We start from the raw sequence: 20,426 nt of genomic DNA, 5'->3' as shown, positions 1-20,426 counted from the left end.
TTTATGCTGCACAATGATAACACAATGATATAATCATATAATCATGGAACAGTTTGAGTTGAAAGGGGCCTTTAAAGGTCATCTAGTCCAATTCCCCTGCAATGAGCAGGGACAATACTATGAAGAGATGAGTAAGGTGCCGCAGACATCAAAATAACTTACAGTAAGATAAATGGATACTTTGGGGGCTGTACCGAGTCTGCCACCTGAACTATCTGGCATAGCTTTGCACTGGGTAAGGAAGAAACACTGAGAGATCTGTTAAAAAGTCTTGGTTTGCTGCAGATGGAGAAGTTTCCTTGACAAGGCTAAGAGCCGTAACAAAATTTCTGCTTTTCTAGGTTGTATTGGGTTTGTGTGGCAAGGTTTTGGTAGTGGGGGTGCTACAGCTTCCTCTGTATCCACCAGAACCAATGCCAGATGGCTCCAACACAGACACGCCACTGGTCAAGGCCAAGCCTAGCAGTGATTGTGGTAAAGCCTCTGGGATAACACAGCTAAGAAGTGGAGAAAAAAACCTTCACAAGAGCCACTGCAGACAAAGAAGATAGGAAAAAGAACATATGAGAGAAACAGCTCTGCAGACAGCCAGGTCATGGAAGAAGGAGGGGGAGAAGGTACTCCAGGTTCTGGAGCAGAGATTCCCCTGCAGCCTGTGGTGCAGACCATAGTGAGGCAGGATGTGCCCCTGCAGCCCATGGAGGCCCATGGTGGAGCAGAGATCCATCTGCTGCCCCTGGAGGACCCCAAACAGAGCAGTTGGATACCTGAAGGAGGCTGTGACACTGTGGGAAGCCTGCACTTGAGCACACTCCTTGCAGGACCTGTGGCCCTGTGGAGAGAGGAGCTCACTCTGTAGCACATTTGCTGGCAGGACTTGTGACCCCATGTGGGACCCACACTGGAGCAACCAGTTCCTGAAGGACTGCACCGTGTGGAAGGAACCCCCTTTGAAGCAGTTCATGAAGAACTGCAGCCCGTGGGAAGGATTTATGCTGGAGAATTTCATAGATAGACCACAGGAGTCCTCTCCCTGAGAAGGAAGCAGCGGCAGAAACAAGCTGTGATGAACTGACCATGATTGCTTTTCCCTGCACTACTAAGGGGGAGGAGATAGAGAATTGGGAATAAAGTTAAGCTCTGGAAGAAGGGAGGGGCGGGGGGAGGTGTTTGTAAGATATCTTTTACTTATCATTACCCTACTCTGATTTTGATTGGTAATAAATTCAGTAGTAATTGGTGTATCTCCTTGTCTGTATCTCAACTCATGAGCCTTTCCTTATATTTTCTTTCCCCTGTCCAGTTGAGGAGGGGAATGATAGAGTGGCTTTGGTGGGCACTTGTTAACTAGCCAGGGTCAACCCACCACACAGCTGTAAAGTTCAAACCAATGCCAGAAATGATCTGTTGAACTGATTGAACTGATCAGTCCCTTTGTGCTATTGGTGCTGCCTGGCAGGAGATTTATACCTGCTTGGGCTAATCATCTACTGTTCTTCACTATTCAGGCTCTTGCCCTATAGTATCATTTCAGTAGATTTAGCTGTGCTGCTTGGTTCTCGGACATATCTGCCCCACAGCATTAGCAAGTTCCTCTCTTAGTGTGGGCTAGATTATATTTATGGAAACAAAACCATCATCTCTCAGAAGTGAGATGTAAGGACATGCTTGCATTCTCTGAGCAGCGCAGAATTAATCAACAGCAATTGCCAACTTGCTGCTCCCGTGAGGAAATGATCAGTAATGTGCTTCCTGCTACTTTTTTTTTTTACTTTTTTTTACCACCTCTAAAATCACAGCGGAAAAATCAATTTTTTTCAAAGCACAAACCACCAGTAAGTGACTGCATGCATAAAGACCTAGAGATCAAACGATAACAGCAGCTGCCCACTTTTAGAAGGGAAGTGAAAAGTTAACTATCTGCTGCACTATGAATTCAGAGAGATATGTTAGCTGTGTACACCAAAAGGTTCTGTGTCAGCAATCAGTCTCCCTGTCATCTGCTTGGCACAACACCCCAGTGTGCGCTTCCTTTCCCTCCTAATCCACACAGAAATGCATGGGTATTTTCAACTCTCTTAAGGAACCAAGGTACAACTCTTCTGCAGTATGAATTAAGTGCCCAAAACATTTAAAGCTTATTAAAAACAAAATGTTTTAAACATGTGCTTGATTATCTCACTAATCAACATCTGACCAGAGAGAGGATCTGTGATTAGGACACAACTTCCCTCCTACACCAGCATGCACAAGTGGCATCTCCATGGTAATTTTAGGAACAGTAATTTCTGCTGTGCAGAAGACGTGGAAGCAGATTTTCCTCCTTGCAGAACAATCTCCTGCGGCAGTTTTTCTCTGGGTAGCCTCAGGTCATTGGTGTGGTTAGCGGTTACAGCCTACATTATGGTATAGAAGTAAAATGAGACAAATCATTGTCTCATTGAAGTGGTCAGACAACACCTCCCGTTCATCTTTACAATTTGTAAAATCACAGTCCATGTGCTGAAAAGCACTCTCTGGCCATCTCTGATCTGTATCCAGCCAAGGTAGCAACTGCATACTATGCAGACAAAAGTTCAAATTCCATTCTTCCATTTCATCATTTGTGGTTTTAGGTGGGAGCCAGGATCCCAGATGCCCTAACATTTCTGTACTAAGCCACCAATTGCATGCTTAGCTATGCAAGCACCTTTTAAACTGTCTTTTAACTCTTAGGCCATGAAGCTTACTGCAAGAGAGATGGGACTGGGACATTCCATGGTGTGGGTCTCTTGTAAAAATAGTCATATAAAGAAAGTACAACTTTAAAAAGAAATGAGGTCAATGAATTCAACGTTCTCAGGTTAAAATGTAAATGCTTGGGAGTACAGACTGATGACAGGCTTTGAGAAACTACTTTGGTAGTTATTTCAATGAGACATGAAACAGAGTGAGTGATTGAGTAAGCAAGAAAAAAATATTACCGCAATGGGTATGGTCTGACTACAGGATCAAAACCATAGAAATTATTTCAGCAATTGCATACTTAATTCTGCTTGTATCTTTGCCTTGTGTTTCCAGCATTTCTGAAATGGAAATTCACTTGTCCTCTACAGCCTAATGTAAATGAGTCATACACTGGCAGACAATTCAGCAGAACTTTCTTGCAGTAGACCATTGACTTCAGAAAGCAATAGTTATTTGGAAATATTTTGCAATATTTTGTCTTCTTTGTTCTGGTATACTTAATTTGAAAAAAAAATTTAGATCCACTTTAGCAAGAGTCTGATTTTAAGATTTTCAGTGTAGCTGCTGTGTTAAGCTCGGTCTCATTTTGCCAAATTGTGTAAATCTTGCAGTAACATGCTCTTGGTTTCATGGATTCATTGACCTAGATGGGATCAAGGAATATTGTACTACGTACTTCTGAAATATAGATCTTCACTGGGCTGGGAATACACAGGAATGAAACCACTTTTCCCCTCAGAAAGGACATTTACAATGAGAGCAATCTTCTCGGAGAAAAGAAAATGTCTGGGTGATGGACAGTTGTATGCAAATCATTGCTCAGGTAGTGCAAAATAAGGGACTGTGACTTGTGTTATGCATTCATTCTTGGGTTCTCAGGAACAAGCATGCATTTTCTGCTCTATAAAACAATTTCTTGTGGGTAGAGAAAGTAGATAAGTGAGATTACAGCCTGTCATACTCATTCAATTGGCCCTTGGCAGTACAGGGTTTGTATCATTCCGTTAATCACTATAGAGGTTCATTGCTTCTGGCATAACCTTGGGATATGCTTTCACTGGAAATGGTTCTTAAATCTCTTTAACATAAGCAGCCGAAGGGTTATCTGTAGGAAACAGACCAGATGCAGCATGATCAGATAAAAGTTGTTTCTTAAAGTAAAAACCTGTGATTTCAATAAAACAGATTTTTCCTTCAGAATGCCTTTAGCTATCCCAGAAACATTTTAATGAAAAATTGAAATGTGTTAATTGGAAAAACCTGGTCTTATGTCTCATGGGAGTTGTTGTTTCTTGTGAATTCCAATCCTTTTCTTGTGTAAGCTCCTGTGAGACCTTAGACCATGGAATGACTTTACTCACTGTCTACTTTCTCTGTCCAAAACTGGGAAACCTAGTCTGATTGATAAGCTCAGACTACAAAAGAGAATAAAACATAAGCAACCATATAATAACTCAGCTGTGCATTTTGGTGCATTTTATAAACTGGCATTTTTGCTATAACAATTTCCATCAAAAATATGACAATTTTTTGTTTGAAACTTTGGTTTATCAACATTTTCTCCAAGAGAATAAAATATCTTTAACCACTTATTCTGAATTCAGTGATTATCAGTGGAAGGATACACTTACTGCTCTTTTGGCTTCTTTCTGGAAGTCAGGCCAGCTACAAGCTAGGCTGTTTTTAAGTGATTCTGCAGTGAAGCAGAGGAGTGCTCTGAGTATGACTGTGCTGCTTCTTCAAAAATTCCATGTTTAGTCTGACAAGAAATCACCTCTGAATCTTGACCATGACCAGCAAACTGTTTCCCATCCATTTTTTTTACTTTCCCTTCATTTTCAAATTAAATAGCAAGTGTGTTGGCGGAAGAAAACTGATGGATTGTGATGTCTTACAAATACAATCATATCTTGGGCTAGAGGTGAGACCTAAGCACTGATTATGCAGGCCCTCTCCTTCCCAAGTGCTCTCTTTACAACCACTACCCATTTAACCTCCTGAGCTCTATCTGCTCCTGCGGAAAAAAAACCCCTATAGGGCTCTGTCTTCTCTAAAATGTTTGACAGAGGTGATTGAGTAAGTACAACTTTGATGGATGCTAGTCAATGTGGGATGGATATCAGTCACTGACACCTCATAATGTGTATTATGAGGAGGGCTGTACACAAGAGGATAATGGGATCAGGTGGAAGGGAGGTTGAAAATGGGAACCAAAAAGATCAAAGGGGAAGCAAGGGAGTGATGCTACAAAATGTATGCTGGAAAAAAAATATGAAGACAACAGGAGATGGTAATAAGACAAATCTAGAAAAGCTGAACAAAGAAAGGGGAAGAAATAGGGAGAACAAAAAACTAAATACAGAACTACCAAAACCAGACAGGGTTTTGACATGTTTGACAGGGAGTGAAAAGCCAGATGCAAACAAAAAGAAGGCAAGTTTCATAGAATTAATGAAAAAATATATATTGACAATGTAGGATGGTCATGTTAAAAAAATTAAGTAGGTAACGTAAACAACTTGAATGTAAATACATAGTTTACATCGTATAGTCCAAAGTAACGATGAAGAGATCAGAACCTCAGCTGAGGCCAGATTTTTGAGTCAGATTAGACTGATCTAAATTTAACCAAAGGAACATGAAAGCAGGATGGAACAGCATGTAGGGAGCATGCTGCCTTTGTTTTAGACTCAAAAAAGGCAACCTACTGAGTCATTCCAGAAGAAACATGTGGATTCTGGAATAACTCAGACAATGGTTTTGTTTTCCTTATCTTTAAATATTTTCTTTCCTTAATTAGTGGTGGCAGAAAACTAACATGTGGTGAGACTTGAGAAACCACAATAACCATATTAGCTAAATGAGACTAGGTTTCCTTTCTGAGCTCTAACATATGAACAAAACCTAGCTACATGTGAGGGCTTCATTTGCATAACATGCAGATTATCAAATAGTTGTGTTAAAGAGAAAAAACTCCTTCCACTTGCCACAGTGTGAAGGTGAAGCACAAAGCATCTGTAAAGAAGGCTGGCTGGACTTCGTAACTGGATTAAAAGAAAATGTGTTGAGAACGTAAGTGTGACTAGTTACCTTGTATTAATTTTGGCACTCACCAAATGGTGAATTTTTCGTCTTCTGAAAGACTGTTATTCATGATGGATATTGAATATATTGCAGAGTAAAAGCACAAGATACATTTAAATTAGAAAACACCTGAATATGGAACAAGATGAGCAATAGTTTTTGTAATGGATAAGCTAAACCTCTGCTTTATCTTTTAATTAGCTATTAAAGTTCTGATTTATATTTTGATGACTCCCATTCCATGAAATATTGTTGATAATATTCTGCTGCTTTGCAGACTAATCTGATGGTATTCCAAAAGTAGGTTGTTGTCTGAGAGAGATGTTGCAAGCTGTTACTAGCAGTAGAAGTGCTTGTTTGAATATGGATTAAAGTCATCATAGACTTGATGATTTGAAGTGACATATGTTTTTGAAATAGAAAGAGATTTTTCTACTTCTATTACTCATTTGCTGGTTACATGACTGCCATGGCTTAGGTTTGTCTTTGTGTAATGAAGTTTGCTTTGCAAGACATAGATCCATCTGTTCACTCCCAAAGTTATGAGAAAGAAGCACTTGAAGGGTCCTTAAGGTTCATTCACTGGGTATTTTCAGTGGAAAGCAGCACCATACTTAAGCTTCTAGGGAGCCACTGCTATTGTGATATGCTCAATTTTGAAAAGAAGATGAGTGAGCAGAACATCTATCAACCTGCATTTCTTTAGGTCCAGTACTCTATTAATTTAATCATATCTTACAATCTTACAAGGTAGTCTGTATTTATGCCATCTGGTATCTCTAATAGGATCAAAAACACAATTTCTAAAATAAATAAGGAGTCTGAAGGGGGGTTTTTGCTATTTTTTTTTTCTTTTCTTCCTCTCCTCGCAATGCAAACATCTAAGTCGCCATCAGAAACCAAGGTCTGGAAAAGAACTATTTATAGGTTTTAAAATTCAGGATTCATAAGATGAAATATTTTCATGTCTAGTTACAATTAACTTTGACAGCAGACCTGAGCAACATGCACACAAACAGCAAATGTTTGTGCCAAACAGGTAAATACGATTGCATTTTACTTCACCTGGGCATTTACATTTTGCGTTAGCAGTTCAGGCCAAAAATTTGGATTATGTGCACCTTGATATATAACAGATTATTATTTTTTCTTCTAAAACAGCTATGAATCAATTTGGTAATTATTACTTTTCTCAATTTCACAGTTTTACTCTAAGCGATCTTGTTGATTTAAATGATTAATGTTGAAACTACTTATCTGCATAACAATTAGTCCACCCTTTACAAAAAGAGGTCATTATTCAGGATGTGTTCTAAGCACAGTGGCAATTAACACCCTACTTTTTATGATTCTAATTCTAACTTGATTATTTTAAAAATAATATAATTAATAGGTAGCCTAATTAGAAAATTAATAAAATATTTGCCTCCAGCTTGCATGTTTTCAGCATGGAAACATTTTCTTTTACATAAAAAAGCAGGTTATTCTTATTGCTTGTCAGAAGGGAGTGATGATTATTTCAGTTTAACTCTGTACCTTTAACTAATGCTGTTATTTCTTGTTTTTCAAATTAAAGTGTTGAGGCTGATAGTAAATGTGCCTGGGGCAGCCACAATAGAATGTAACAGAATCATATATCCTCTTTCACCTGACCTACAGACAATTTTTTTTCTGGTAAGTACTAAAATAAAATAGGTAATATATAATGCACATATGTGTGATGAATGCAGTAAAGTGAACATGTAAGTAGGATGGTACTTCCAAAGGTGGACTATTCTTAAAAGTACTTGTTGACAGAATTTTTTTCCTCATAGAAAAATTTCTTTTTTGTTGTGTCTGTCTTTATTCGTTGTATTTTGCTTGTATAATTCAAATAATATTTTAAATAATTCTTAAGACTGTGGTTTAGTATTACCTTTGAGTACTCGCATACTGCTTTCAAAATAAAAAAAATGTGATAATGTGGATAAAGCGGAAAAAAAGTAAGCTAAAAAATGCAAGGCTTATATATTTAATATTAAGAACATAAGTGTTTTTGAGGGCACATGTATAGACATTTGCCCATATGTAGTACATAAGTGATGTTAGAACACACACAACACCGTACATACATGGAAATCTATTTTTTTATATTTACCTAAGACATTAAGGCTAAATAAAGACATAAGTGTGCAGATTATAAATTATAAAGGTGCTTACTGAGTGTTAGAAAGATTTAAGTCGAAAAGAAAATTGCGTTTATAAGAATTCTGATTCAACTTTCTCAGCAGCCAGTGCATCTTCTTAAAACTTCAGCGGATGCCATTTCAAATTCAAAAAAGGAAGTCAGCTCAATAGATTTAAATCAAGTCTGTATCCGATCTCTGCAGTTATGATTTCAGTTTGAGTCCTTTGCTACCCTCATACCAACCATCCTCAGGAATCTTTTGCTGGACAGTGGAAGTAATTTTCTGAATAAATGTGTGGCTGGTGGTGCCTTTGTGAATTCCTGTAGAGCCAGGGAGACTATGCAGCTCTCCTGTAATGAATAGTTGCTGTTCCCTATAGGCTCTCTGCTGAGCTCTTCTGAGAACTAAACAGCCTTTTCTTGGTTCTAATCTGAAGAGATCTCCCTTCTTAGCCCTCCTTGTAGGCTGCAGAAAACACCTGTGTTCACTTTCTTCTAAATGCCTTCAACCAGTAATCTTCCTTCTATACGTTATCCTAATGTCTGGGAGTGACTTTGTCTAAGTGGAATGAAAAGTGACTTTTACAGAGAAGATATGCTGCCAGGCTCTCTTTGTATATTTTAACCATGTAGGTGTCAAAAAGATATGAATGGCAGATACCTAGAATGGTGTTTTTCTTGCAACAATAAAATAACAGTTTCTAAAATGATAACCTAGACAGGTACCCCTTTAGTGCTGTCTAACTGAAGAGTTACTGCAGTTGCAGCTAAGTGCAAGGTCACTGTCTGGCTGGATGAGATCAGACAGTGTAAAGCAGCAGATGGTGACTAGAGTCATGCAGAGATGGGCTAGAGGACCACAGCCCCAGGCGAACTGCACAACTTAACCTGCTTGCCTTTTACATCTCTGTAAGTCTGAGAGACATCTTAAGTTGTTTAAAATTTGTTTCAGAAGGTGTTCAAGTACTTTCAGGCTGTCATATTCCTGCAGCTTCTAAAAATCAGTTTCCAAAAGCCAGCAGAGGAAGCTGGAGAGATGGTTAAAGATTTGTCTAAAGGGCAGGAAATTCAGAGAAGCTGTGATGCCTTAGCAACATTGTGTAGTATATGTGGTATATCTGCAGCCCTCTGTTGTAAGCCAGCATCCCCACATGAGTCATTCTCATTATGTTTTTGGGGAGTGTTCTGTCCTTTCCCTCCTGCAGCTTCCCATTTATATCTGGACTTCATCTGTCCCATTTTCACAGATTATCTGTCTCTCTCTCTCTTTCAAAATTAGGTAATTCCCAACCAGGAAAGTTTTACTTGTCTAGACTTAAAGTTGACCCATGTGCTCTTACTAATTAGTAGTACAGCTTAGCAAAAAGCAGACAAATTCTAGATAAAACTGCCATTTACAACCTTAGCATGGGACCTCATGTCATCCAGTCCTTGGAACTAGTTCATTGCTGATAGGTGCAGTTCTCACGGAGCAGCTGATGCAAAAAACAGAAGGACTGAACTCATGCAGGGGAATGCTGAGGAATTAAATCTCCTGCCCATGGGTTCCTGCATGAGGTCGAACAAGTCATTTAAGCCCACCTTTGCACATGTGGCCACCAATGGCATGTTCCCCGTTTTATTTTTCTGTGACTTTTGAGTCTGATCTGATTTGAGGAATTTTGAGCTTGCATGCAACCAGTCAATGAATTTAATTCTTAACACAACTGAAGGCCTTCGTAATTCTAAGCACTCTTAAAAGTGACGCTGAGAGTGGTAGGTGTCTCAAAATGAACAACTCAAGTAGATACTTATATTCTAATGACTCAGTGCTCAGGTTCTTTCCTTGTAAATAAGTGTAGTAATACCTCCTCACCACAAGGTGTTGTGTAAATTAATTAACATTTGTAAAATAGTTAGGCATCACAGTGATAACAGGGAAAACAAATTATTTTCATAGAGTGCAGTATACAACACTGCACACTAAACACTGCACTCTAAATCTGTGCACCAAACAAAGACAAAACACTAGTGCTCAGTCTGTTCGTCCATTGTGTACTATCTTCTACACTATAGGAAGATATCATTCTGGTGCTCTTCATTTACCTCACTAGTGTAATAAAAAAGAGAAAGTAATGTGATATTAAAAGTGCTGAGATGCACTGATAAAATGCCAGAGTGGAAAAAAAAAGTCAGTCTTATATTACTGTTATGAAGCATACTAAGGTAGTGCTGTTTATTTGTTCCATATTTCCCTCAATACACTGATTGCCATTGTCACACAGAATTTCTGAATGTAAAATTTAATTTACTCTAATTTGTTGTGGTGCAAATTCAATGTGAAGTAAGAGTCACATATTCTCATGCATCATTTATTAGCCTATGAATAAACATTCAGTGTATAAGATTGTGCTCTTAATGGTACTGATACAAACAATCTATTTTCTAAAACTGTACATTCTGCTGCAGAGATGTGTAATTTGCCGAGATGCTCTTGTGAATTGTTGATATAGTTGAAGTGATGAGATTCTGTTTAGATCAAATGTTTTATTTTCAATTGTGTTTTTTTTTACTTGTTCACATTTCTTGTGCTGGTTTACCAATCCAGTCTATTTCATTTTGTTTTCAGAAATCCTTGGGAAAGTATTTTGAAGTTCTTCTCAACATATTTTTCTGTGAAGTGTACTGCCAAAATGAATTTTGTAAGCTCTTAATTGATAAACTGTATTAGTACATCAATAAAGCAACGAATCTGGAAGTCCCAGTTCCTTGAGACTGCAGATCCAAACATCCTAATTTCAGGATGTTTCTGGAGTGATAAACCGAAGAGGGTTCTGGCAGCAGAGTTCACTGCCAAAGACCACTGTTTATTGGGTTTGCACACTTGTAATGTAACTACAGGTTTGGTGTTTGTAGTGCAGGTAACTCTGTCTCAGGTTAGTTATCCTGGATTGCCTTTCTAGCTGAGTAGAGAGAAGTACTTGTTTTTGGCTTGATTTAGTCAAGCTACATTAGTGTGACGTGAATAACATGCTAGAAAGGTCTGTTCCACTTCCTTGATGGTAAAGGAAGACTAGACCCCTACTTCAACTTCAGACTTTTACATTCTGGAGTCTTCTGTGAGTTTTGTGACAGCAGACTAGTCCTTTCTGCATAATATATTTAAATATGGAGACCTTTGGGACATCCAAAAAGATTATTTCCACATTCATATTTTAAGTACGAGTTTATGAAATGTCCTAGACAGTTCTTACAAGTCTCCTCTGCAGCATTAAATACATTTGTAATTGTGGTGTGTGGTTTGTCATCTATCGTGTTTCTACTATATAAGAATTAAAGATTAATATCTTCATCTAATAACTCTTGATCTCCTTTTTTACAGACAGGCCTTGGTACCACAGATTATCCCAATTATCCAGACTATTCAGACTATGGTTCTCTAATCATGCAACCTTGTTCAAAGCTGGGAGTCAGGAACTTCACAAAAGCATTTCTACCAGTTGCATATTCATTGATTTGTATCATTGGCCTCGTTGGCAACATCTTCGTAGTGATGACCTTTGCTTTATATGAAAGAACCAAGTCCATGACGGATGTGTACCTCTTCAACATGGCCATAGCAGACATACTGTTTGTTCTCACTCTTCCACTGTGGGCAGTGAATTATGCTGCTAATGAATGGATTTTCGGTGATTTCATTTGCAAAATTGCTCGAGGTATCTATGCAATCAACTTCAGCTGTGGCATGCTGCTTTTGGCCTTTATCAGCGTGGACCGGTACATTGCTATCGTACAGGCTACAAAGTCATTTAAACTCAGGGCAAGAACACTTGCATATAGTAAACTCATTTGTTTGGCTGTGTGGGTATCGTCAATTTTAGTCTCTAGTTCCTCTTTTATTTACAGTGAAAGTTACACTTTCTCCATCAATGAAACCAAAGAGATTTGTGATCACAGATTTGACAAAAAGTCTGAAAGCAAAATGCTGAAATCATTGCTGTTGTGGTTACAAGTTGGATTTGGATTTTTTATACCTTTCATATTCATGTTTTTTTGCTACACCTTCATTGTCAAATCCTTGCAACAAGCTCAGAATTCCAAAAGAAACAAAGCAATCCGTGTGATTATATTAATTGTAGCTGTTTTTCTAGTTTGCCAGGTACCTTATAACATTATTCTTCTTGTGACAGCTGTAAACATGGGGAAGATAGACAAATCTTGTGAAAATGACAACATATTGGCTTATGCAAAATACACCACTGAAGTCATAGCATTTTTACACTGTTGTGTGAACCCTGTGCTCTACGCATTTATTGGAGTGAAGTTCAGAAGTTATTTTGTGAAGCTAATGAAGGACCTATGGTGCAAGAGGTACAAGAAATACAATAAACGTAGTTCAAAGACAAGCTCTGATACTTATCATTCAAGACAGACTAGTGAAATTCTGACTGACACTGGATCTTCTTTTACTATATAACAGACTTTGAACAACATTATTACTGAAGGACTCTTCTCACTGAGTAAGCCAAATCAGTGTCACTGTGCATGTGACAGCAAGTCATTTGAGCTTCTCTGTGCTTATAAGGGACCTTCCATGATCTACAACTCCTTTCAGGAAACCAATTAAGATAAAAGAATAACACTGTCCTGTGTAAAACTGAAATCTTATTCACTTCTCTTAATGCTCTTCTGAAGTACATTCTCTTAGAATTTTAGGGTAAGTGAAGTTTACAGAGGAAGCCTCCTCATTTTGTAAGGGAAAATTGCATCTCATCTGTCCTGCAACACTGAAATGTCCCCAGAGTAATAAGTAAATGAATAAGGTTATGTCCAGGCTCATTCTTACATTTATATCTGTTAATTACTTCTACCTGTAAATCCTATTTAAGTGTAAGTCTCCACTGCGCTTATATTGCAGACAAGTCATTTGTGACAATACTAAACCATTTTGAGCAAAGCAGGGCAAGGAAAACAAACAGAGAAATTAAGAAAGAGGCTCAAGGCTGCTGACAGAGCTGGGCTTAAGTGTTTGTTCTTGTAAATGTTTGACCAGTTCTATACTCCATCTGCTCATCAGGACTTACCTATATTAAGGCTAAGGCTGTTCAAAGCCAACAGTGACACATCTTCTAAAGAGAATATTAGAAAAAAAAAGAAAATTATTATTTAAAGAGAATACTGAAATACCATCAGAAAGGTTTTCTGACATCTCCTGATATATCTTCTGAACAGAGAATGGAGTTTTGCTTAAGAGTTTCTTCTCTTTGGCAGAGGATTCAGGTGCTACAACATAACAAAGTTGATAATTTGGTGAATGCCTCTTTGTGAAAAGTTGTCTCTTTCTAATGTGGCAAACTGTCTGGAACTGCAACTATTCCAAAACTTTTTGTTGGAACAAAATATGATTAATTTCTTTGTATTTAGATACTGTTAGCAAAGTTTCCTTGGGAATAGATTTACTAGCTCAAATATGCATATATATGCATATGACTCACTATGAATATAGGAATATTTATGAATATAATGAATGCAATTATTTTTATCCAGACATGACTTTTCAGCAAATCCTAAGTGGATCTTAGTTGATCTTCTGCTCATTGAGTGAACTTCACCACACTGTAGCAGTCATGGTGGGATTGTGAGGTATATAGGAGCAGAAGGTGAACGACACTGGGTCAGGATTAGAGGACAGAAGAGGATCAAGATCCATTGAGGAAACGCATTGATGTGGCACACAAAGCTAGTACTGCTTTGGCTGCTGCAAGCCATCCTTCTTTCCAATGCAGTGTGAGATTTTTAAATATCAGTGCCAGATATGATAAAAATTGCATAAATTTGTCATTACCAAATAGCAATGTAGGCAAAAGTATAATAGAAAATTATGTAATTACATGTGCAATTATTTTGTGTACATAGAAATTATGATTTTCTGGAAGAGAATTCAACAAATAAAATATGTAACTGAAAAGGGAAAAATTGCCTCAGATTTAAGAGTTTCTTTCTACATGTACTGCCATGAAACATTCTCTTATTTAGTGTAAAATCTCTCATATCTGAATGGTGCAGCATCTGTCCATCTGAGACTGCCTGAGGGATTGTTCCTTAGAGCAGGAAGTCCAGGGCTGAAGGAGCTATGGCAGCTCTTGGGCAAAACCTTGCAAGGCTCAAAAGCATATTCCCCACCTCCTGCAGTCCTACTTCCATACCTGCGTTGGACTTTATCCACTGACCAACCCAAGCACTGCTCCAGTGAGGTTAAAGGGCAAGGCAGCAGCCAAGAGGCAGTCACTGACCTGTCATTGTCCCTGTCCCACCAGAGGAGGCTTGCTGACAGAACATGGGAGAAGGCAGGGCAAGCGTGCCATAACTTTTGTGAAGTGTTTCCTGGTTGAAAGATCATCCTCCTTCAGGGGTGAGGGAGGCAGAGGAAGAGAGGAAAGCTGAGTCCCACAGACCAGGGCCTTCCCCAGAGAGAGGGGTCTCTGACCTGGCTGCCTCACAGGTCACCAGCCCCTGGTAACTGTGAGGGACCTAGCTGAATTGAAAGTGATGGTGGAACATCTGCCTCAGGTGGGAGCAGGTGCAACCTCCCGGATGCTGGATTGTGTGGGGGGAAATGCTCACTGGAAATTACGCTGAAAGGTAGAAAATGTACCTAGCCTCTCTCCGATATTTGGGGGAGAGAAGTGCTGCTGAGGGAAGATGAATGTGGTACACATATGCGACTAAAACAGCTTTTGGGGTACAAATTGTGCTGGTGTCAAGGCCTTGACAAAAGTCCTGTTCAAGGTGCAGCTGAAATCTTGATTGCCGTGACTGACCACTCTGTCTCTGGGAAAAATGGGGGTAAAGGACAGTGTGGACTCCTGTGGTGGTTTGACATGGATAACTGCCAAGTACTCACTGCTTTATCATTCCCCTCCTCAACTGGACAGGGGAGAGAAAATATAATGAAAGGCTCATGAGTTCGGATAAGTGCAGGGAGAGATCACTCAGAGATTACTATCATGGAACTTGGGCAAATTAGTTGAATTTATTACCAGTCAATTTCAGAGCAGGATAATGAAAAGTAGAACAAATCTTAAAAACACCTTATTCCCAATCCTTCCTCCTTCCCAGGCTTAACTCTGTTCCCAGTTCTTTACCTCGTCCCCTGCAGCAGTGCAGGGAGACAGGGAATGAGGGTTACAGTCAGTTCATCACATGTTCTTTCCGCCACTGCTTTCTCCTCAGGGAGAGGAGTTACTCCCCTGCTCCAGCATGGAATCCCTCCACAGGAGACAGTCCTCCATGAACTTCTTCAACACGAGTTCTTCCCACAGGATGCAGTTCCTCATGACGTGCTCCAGTGTGGGTCCCTTTCTATGGGTTGCAGTCTTTCAAGAAAAGGCTGCTCTATTGTTGGTCTCCCACAGGGTCATAAGTCCAACCAGGAAACCTTCTCTAGCATGGCCTCTGCACTCCCTGGGTCCTGCCAGGAGCCTGCTCCATTGCTGGCTTCCCATGGAGTCACAACCTTCTTTTGAACATCTACCTGCTCTGGTCTGGGACTCCTCCAGGGACTGCAGAGCAGAGTGGGTCTCTGCTCCACTGTGGACCTCTGTGGGGTGCAAGGGGAAAGCCTGCCTCACCATGGTCTTCATGCTGCAAGGAAATCTTGGCTCCACCGCCTTGGACATCTCCTCTGCTTCCTACTTTGCTGACCTTGGTGTCTGCAGAGTTGATTCTCACATATTCTCACTCCTGTTTTCTCTGTCTGCAATTACTTCTGCACAATAACTTTTTTTCCTACTTAACTTTGTTATCCTTCTTAACTATGTTATCCCAGAGGCTTTGCTACCATCACTGGTTGGCTTGGCCTTGGCCAACAGTGGATACAATCTTGGAGGAGTCGGTTGGCATTGGCTGTGTCAAGACATGGGGGAAGCTTCTAGCAGTTTCTCAGAGCATCCACCCTTATAGCCCCCTTGGCTGCCAGAACCTTTCTCTGCAGCGGAGGACAAGAGTCCTACTGCTCGATGTCCAGCAGCAGGTGGCCGTAGTGGCAGACTGGCCAGCAGATATGGCTGGTGGGCCCTCAGTTATTGTCATTCCTTTGGTGGCCTGGTCAGCAGAACCAACATGTGAGCTAGGGGCTGATGTTGGTAGTTCAGGGCAAGAAAAGAGCACAGATTTAGAGGAGCCTGGGAGCTTGGGAAGTTTGTGTTCCTTTTACTGCTTGTGGAGTAATGTTGCTATTGTAAAATTGCTATGCATGCTGCATTTTATCATGATTTTCATGTTGTGGTAACTGTGCATAACAAGCACATGGTAAGATTTTCTTTTTTGTTGAGTGTGTCCCATCTGGGATTTTTGGAAAGAAAAGACTTGATTTCACAGAGGTTCTCATTTCCTGTCATATTTAAAGAGAGAAGGATACATACGGTGTTGCGTCATGTCTTACACACAGAAGATGTGGCTGATAAGTTTTGAGAAGTTGATTCATATCTTCCTCCACCTGCGGACTGGGGCTGCATTGTGGTACTGCCTGCACATACAAGGTCTGCTTGTTAGAGGGTTCCATGCTGCTTTTGGTGGGTCCACGGTGGGTGGCCCTGCTTTACACTTCCCATTCTAGCAGTTCAGAAGGAGGTAGGTCATCAGTGCAAGCTGTTAAATAAAGGCACAACATCTCAGTGCAGACAGTCTAAAGCTAAATCTGTTTTCTGACATATATAATCTTCACTTAAGAGTTGGACTTGATCCTTGTGGGTCCCTTCCAACCCAGAATATTCTGTGAAACTTGCCATATGAAAATCTTAAAAATGGATCTAAATTATTATTCATCTCCCCATAAAAATGGCAACTTTCTTCCCATGGTATTTAAATTTCATGTTCTGTCTTTTCTATTTGTATATTAATTTTCTTAGAAGCATGATCCCTATAAACTGGTGAGCCTACAAGAGAGTCACAGTGGACAGACAAGATCAAAGTCATTTGGGCCTTGTGAGTAGCAAGGAAAGGCAAAGGAAAGAAAATGAAAATTATAGGCAAAGGTAGGTAACAGTTGGAGATTGTGAGTGGTGACTGAAAGAAACAGTCTAGAGAGGAACATTTTTGTTATGGAAGGTTATTAATAATGATTAAGTACATAACAGATATAACTCTGCTTTGAATCTTTGTAGGGCAATCTTGTTATTTGCAATTGCGGAAACTTTGGGGAAATTTTCTTGGTACTTGAAGCTTTAAGAATTTGGACACAATTGGGAAAATTTTAGATTAAGTGAAAATGATAACAGTTTTAAAATGTCAAAACAGTTTGTCTCATGAAGCATTAAAAATGTTTTGATATTTCTGATTATTTTTCAGATACTATAATAACTGCCAAGGAAATTATTTCACAAAACCACTGAAAGTGGTTCATAATCTGCTTTTTTATGTTGCTGCCAAGTAATCAGGGTATTCCCTCCAACCACCTCCTGTGGTAGAAGGCACCAAGCCACTACCATCACTTCTGAGTTAAGACCTCATACCCTCTTTGAAACAGTCTATCCAAAGTACAGCTGAAAAAAAAAAAAAAGAGAGAGAATTTCACTCTTAAATTGTGCAACACCAATAGATCTTATTTCTCCTCTGGACGGTGTAAATTGAAGGTCCTTCAGGCTGAAGAGGGAATTAAATGGCATCTCTACTGTGGGTGAACAACTCAAGACCTGACGGTAATGATGTGACCACTAAGCAAAGTGTTGTTCTCCAATCTGCTTCAAGCATAGTTCAGGTCCTTTTAGGATGAGTTCCTTAAAAAAAAAATTCTTCATTTTTGATTGAATGAACTCCATTATCTAACCTGAGTTGAAAAGTGCCTAGGTTTTATTTACTCAAGAAAACAAAATCTAGTAGTTAAAAAGTTATTTTGATGGTGAAAATTTTTATCCACAGAGTCAGGATTCCTTTCCCCACAAACCAAAAAACCCATTGCCTGTACAATTTTCTAGCTGATATCCATAGGCAGTTTTCTTTGGATTGATGGTATTTTGTAACCCAGTTGTATATCCTGATGCACCATTCATATTTCTAACAAAATCCTCACATTTCATTTATTTTCATTGTCTTTTTTTAGAAATATATATTGAAATAATCTATTATCAATTTGGTCTATATGTATTAGGCTGAGCTAAACCAGTCAAACTAATATTCTTCTATCAAAACTTTCTGAAGCTCTTATTTCATTTTAGTATAGCTTTGTCGTTCCTAGACATTTATTTTAGTTAATACAAATTAATGTATTGATATGTATTTAATCTCTACTAACTGGAATTAATTTATAAATTTGTAATTCACTGAGGATTAAGGGAAGTAGAGAACACTCATCTTCTTCCTTTTTCCGTAAGAAATAGTTGCTGAACACTGAAGTAAAAATTTTTCTTCAAAATAAGAAATATATGAACTTGATTTATGCCAACCACGGACAGCCATGATGCTTCAGTAAAACGCACAGTAGTATTATTTGTGAGGAATTTGTGCTTAGTCCTATCTTGTGGTCGGGAATTATAAAGTAAAAAAGCTATCCAATTTCGAGAAATTTTTTTTGTTTGACTTTGTTGATTTCTGTTTGTTTGTTTGTTTCTTATCCTGCATTGGATCATTCAGCTATGGTTTTATTGTGGCTTATGGTCCCATTTCTGAAAAACTTTTACAGAAATATGGAGCCATTAAAGCAGTTACAAATGGAATTCTACTTGCTATCACTGATTTTCTTCACTTAGCTTTTTGCTATTCAGATTCAAACCTGTTAATTTCTTGTAGGTATCAGATCAAGCTTTGCTTCTATTCCATGTGATTTGTTATTATTTTTTGCTAGTATTAAATATGTTTTTATAAAAATGATCTCTATGTTCTGTATTCAATTACAGAAATACAGAATGGAAGTGAAAAAGAAATACTAAGATACAGAAAATGTACTGTTGGGTAGAACACATGAATGCTGTGTATTTATAGTAGATGGTTTGATTTCTAAGAGAGATCCATTTATTAAGCTTAAAAGAGTCTTATTAATGTATCTCAGGTAAATTATAATGTATTTTAACCATCTGTCTCATAAAATTATAATAGAAAAATATAAACACCTTTGTATTTATTTTTCTGATTCAGATTCAAAACAGATTCGGCTCATAACAACAGTGATAAAAATGGTACTGTTTTCAGAGGCTTTTCCCAGTTTATGTAATTCTCAGATCAGTGGTTATGTATGTTGATTTTAAACTTCAAAAGCAACTGCTCGTAATAAAGAACAGTATCAGCAGGGATAGAAATAGTCAAAACAGATATTGAAGGACCTGGTGTACCTTTTACATTGTAGTTAATTTGGCATAAACACAATGTCTCTTGTGTGTACTCTGGGATTTTCATAAAAACAGGGTTTTAAAAAAGAATTACCAATGCAGGAAACATTTTCTACTTTGTTTTCATTAATGTCTGTCTTAGGCTGCATGAAGAGGGATTCATTACAAATTATTTCTAACTGCTGTTGTGCTCTCAACAATTTTCAAGTTTTCCCTCTCAAGTTTTCTATTAATATCTGTTGATTTGTAATTTAAATTTAAAATATGTTACTGAAGAAAGCCATAGAAATCGTGATTTTAGGATGGCTTTATATCTCAGACTAGGGGATTTAATTCCTTTTCACTTTTTCTGTTCTTTGTATTTATTTCTGTAAAGGTACAAATTGTTGTTTTGTTCTAATGATACAAATCTGCAGAAACATGTTAACTTGCATAAAACTGTTGCTAAAGTTGCAAAATATTAGACATAAAACCTGAATGATAGCTAATTCCACTCACTTGATTTTTGTGTGAAATACTATCTAAAATGTTTGTTCATTTGAATTTGAACCACATTTAAAATATTCATGCTCAGATTATCCTACATTGATGTTCTGTACCTTAAATCTCTATAGATTACTTTTAATAGACATGCTTTTAATTGCTTAGTTTAGTCTTATAAAAACATCCCATAATATCCCTTAATATTCCATAGAACCAGGCATCAGAAAAATCTCATGGGAAAAATGCAAAATGAAAATATCAGTTGTCATAGGATCTGACATCAGCTGAGACACACTCATATTTACAGGGTTCTGTAGAGAGGTTTGTTCTCCCAGATATGGACAGTCACTATCACATGCATATTCTCTGGGTGGGGAAGCTTATGCAGAAGAACTGTGGACAAAAAGAAGTTAGAACGAGATTCTAAAATATCTTTAATTAATTAGGAGCCAAAGGTCCAGCTCTCAAAATAATGTTGCTCATAGAAATGTGTCTGGCAAAGGAAGTAAAGGTCAGTGATAAGTGGCAGAAAGTCAGTTTTGTTGGTGTAAGTTGTATCCACAATATTGTCTGTTATAGCCAGCACTGGCAAAGTGCTCTTCTTGGGAACTTCACTCAAAGGGGGCTGGTAGTTTCAGATGAAAAAGTGGATGTCACGGGATAAA

At 38.4% G+C, this 20,426-nt stretch overlaps 1 protein-coding gene across 1 annotated transcript; it reads left to right on the top strand.

The window, feature by feature from the left end:
- Window positions 1-595: 595 nt before the first annotated feature.
- On the top strand, window positions 596-12,434 carry CCR6 (C-C motif chemokine receptor 6). Its single transcript, XM_017813666.1, has 2 exons — window positions 596-787; window positions 11,340-12,434. The coding sequence occupies exons 1-2, from the start codon at window positions 596-598 to the stop codon at window positions 12,432-12,434; spliced, it is 1,287 nt and encodes a 428-aa protein (XP_017669155.1).
- The last annotated feature ends 7,992 nt before the right edge of the window (window positions 12,435-20,426 follow it).

The sequence above is a fragment of the Lepidothrix coronata genome, unplaced genomic scaffold (genome assembly GCF_001604755.1).
Source record: "Lepidothrix coronata isolate B3197 unplaced genomic scaffold, Lepidothrix_coronata-1.0 Scaffold42, whole genome shotgun sequence".
Taxonomy (NCBI): Eukaryota; Metazoa; Chordata; class Aves; order Passeriformes; family Pipridae; genus Lepidothrix; species Lepidothrix coronata.
Note: the sequence above shows the minus strand (reverse complement) of the source record. Positions and strands in the feature narration are given on the sequence as shown.

Bases quoted from the DNA above. Each gene is read 5' to 3' on its own strand.
- CCR6 (XM_017813666.1), top strand. From the start codon at position 596: ATGGAAGAAGGAGGGGGAGAAGGTACTCCAGGTTCTGGAGCAGAGATT. The intron at 788-11,339 runs GTGGGAAGCCTG...CCTTTTTTACAG, and splicing joins CTGAAGGAGGCTGTGACACT to ACAGGCCTTGGTACCACAGA.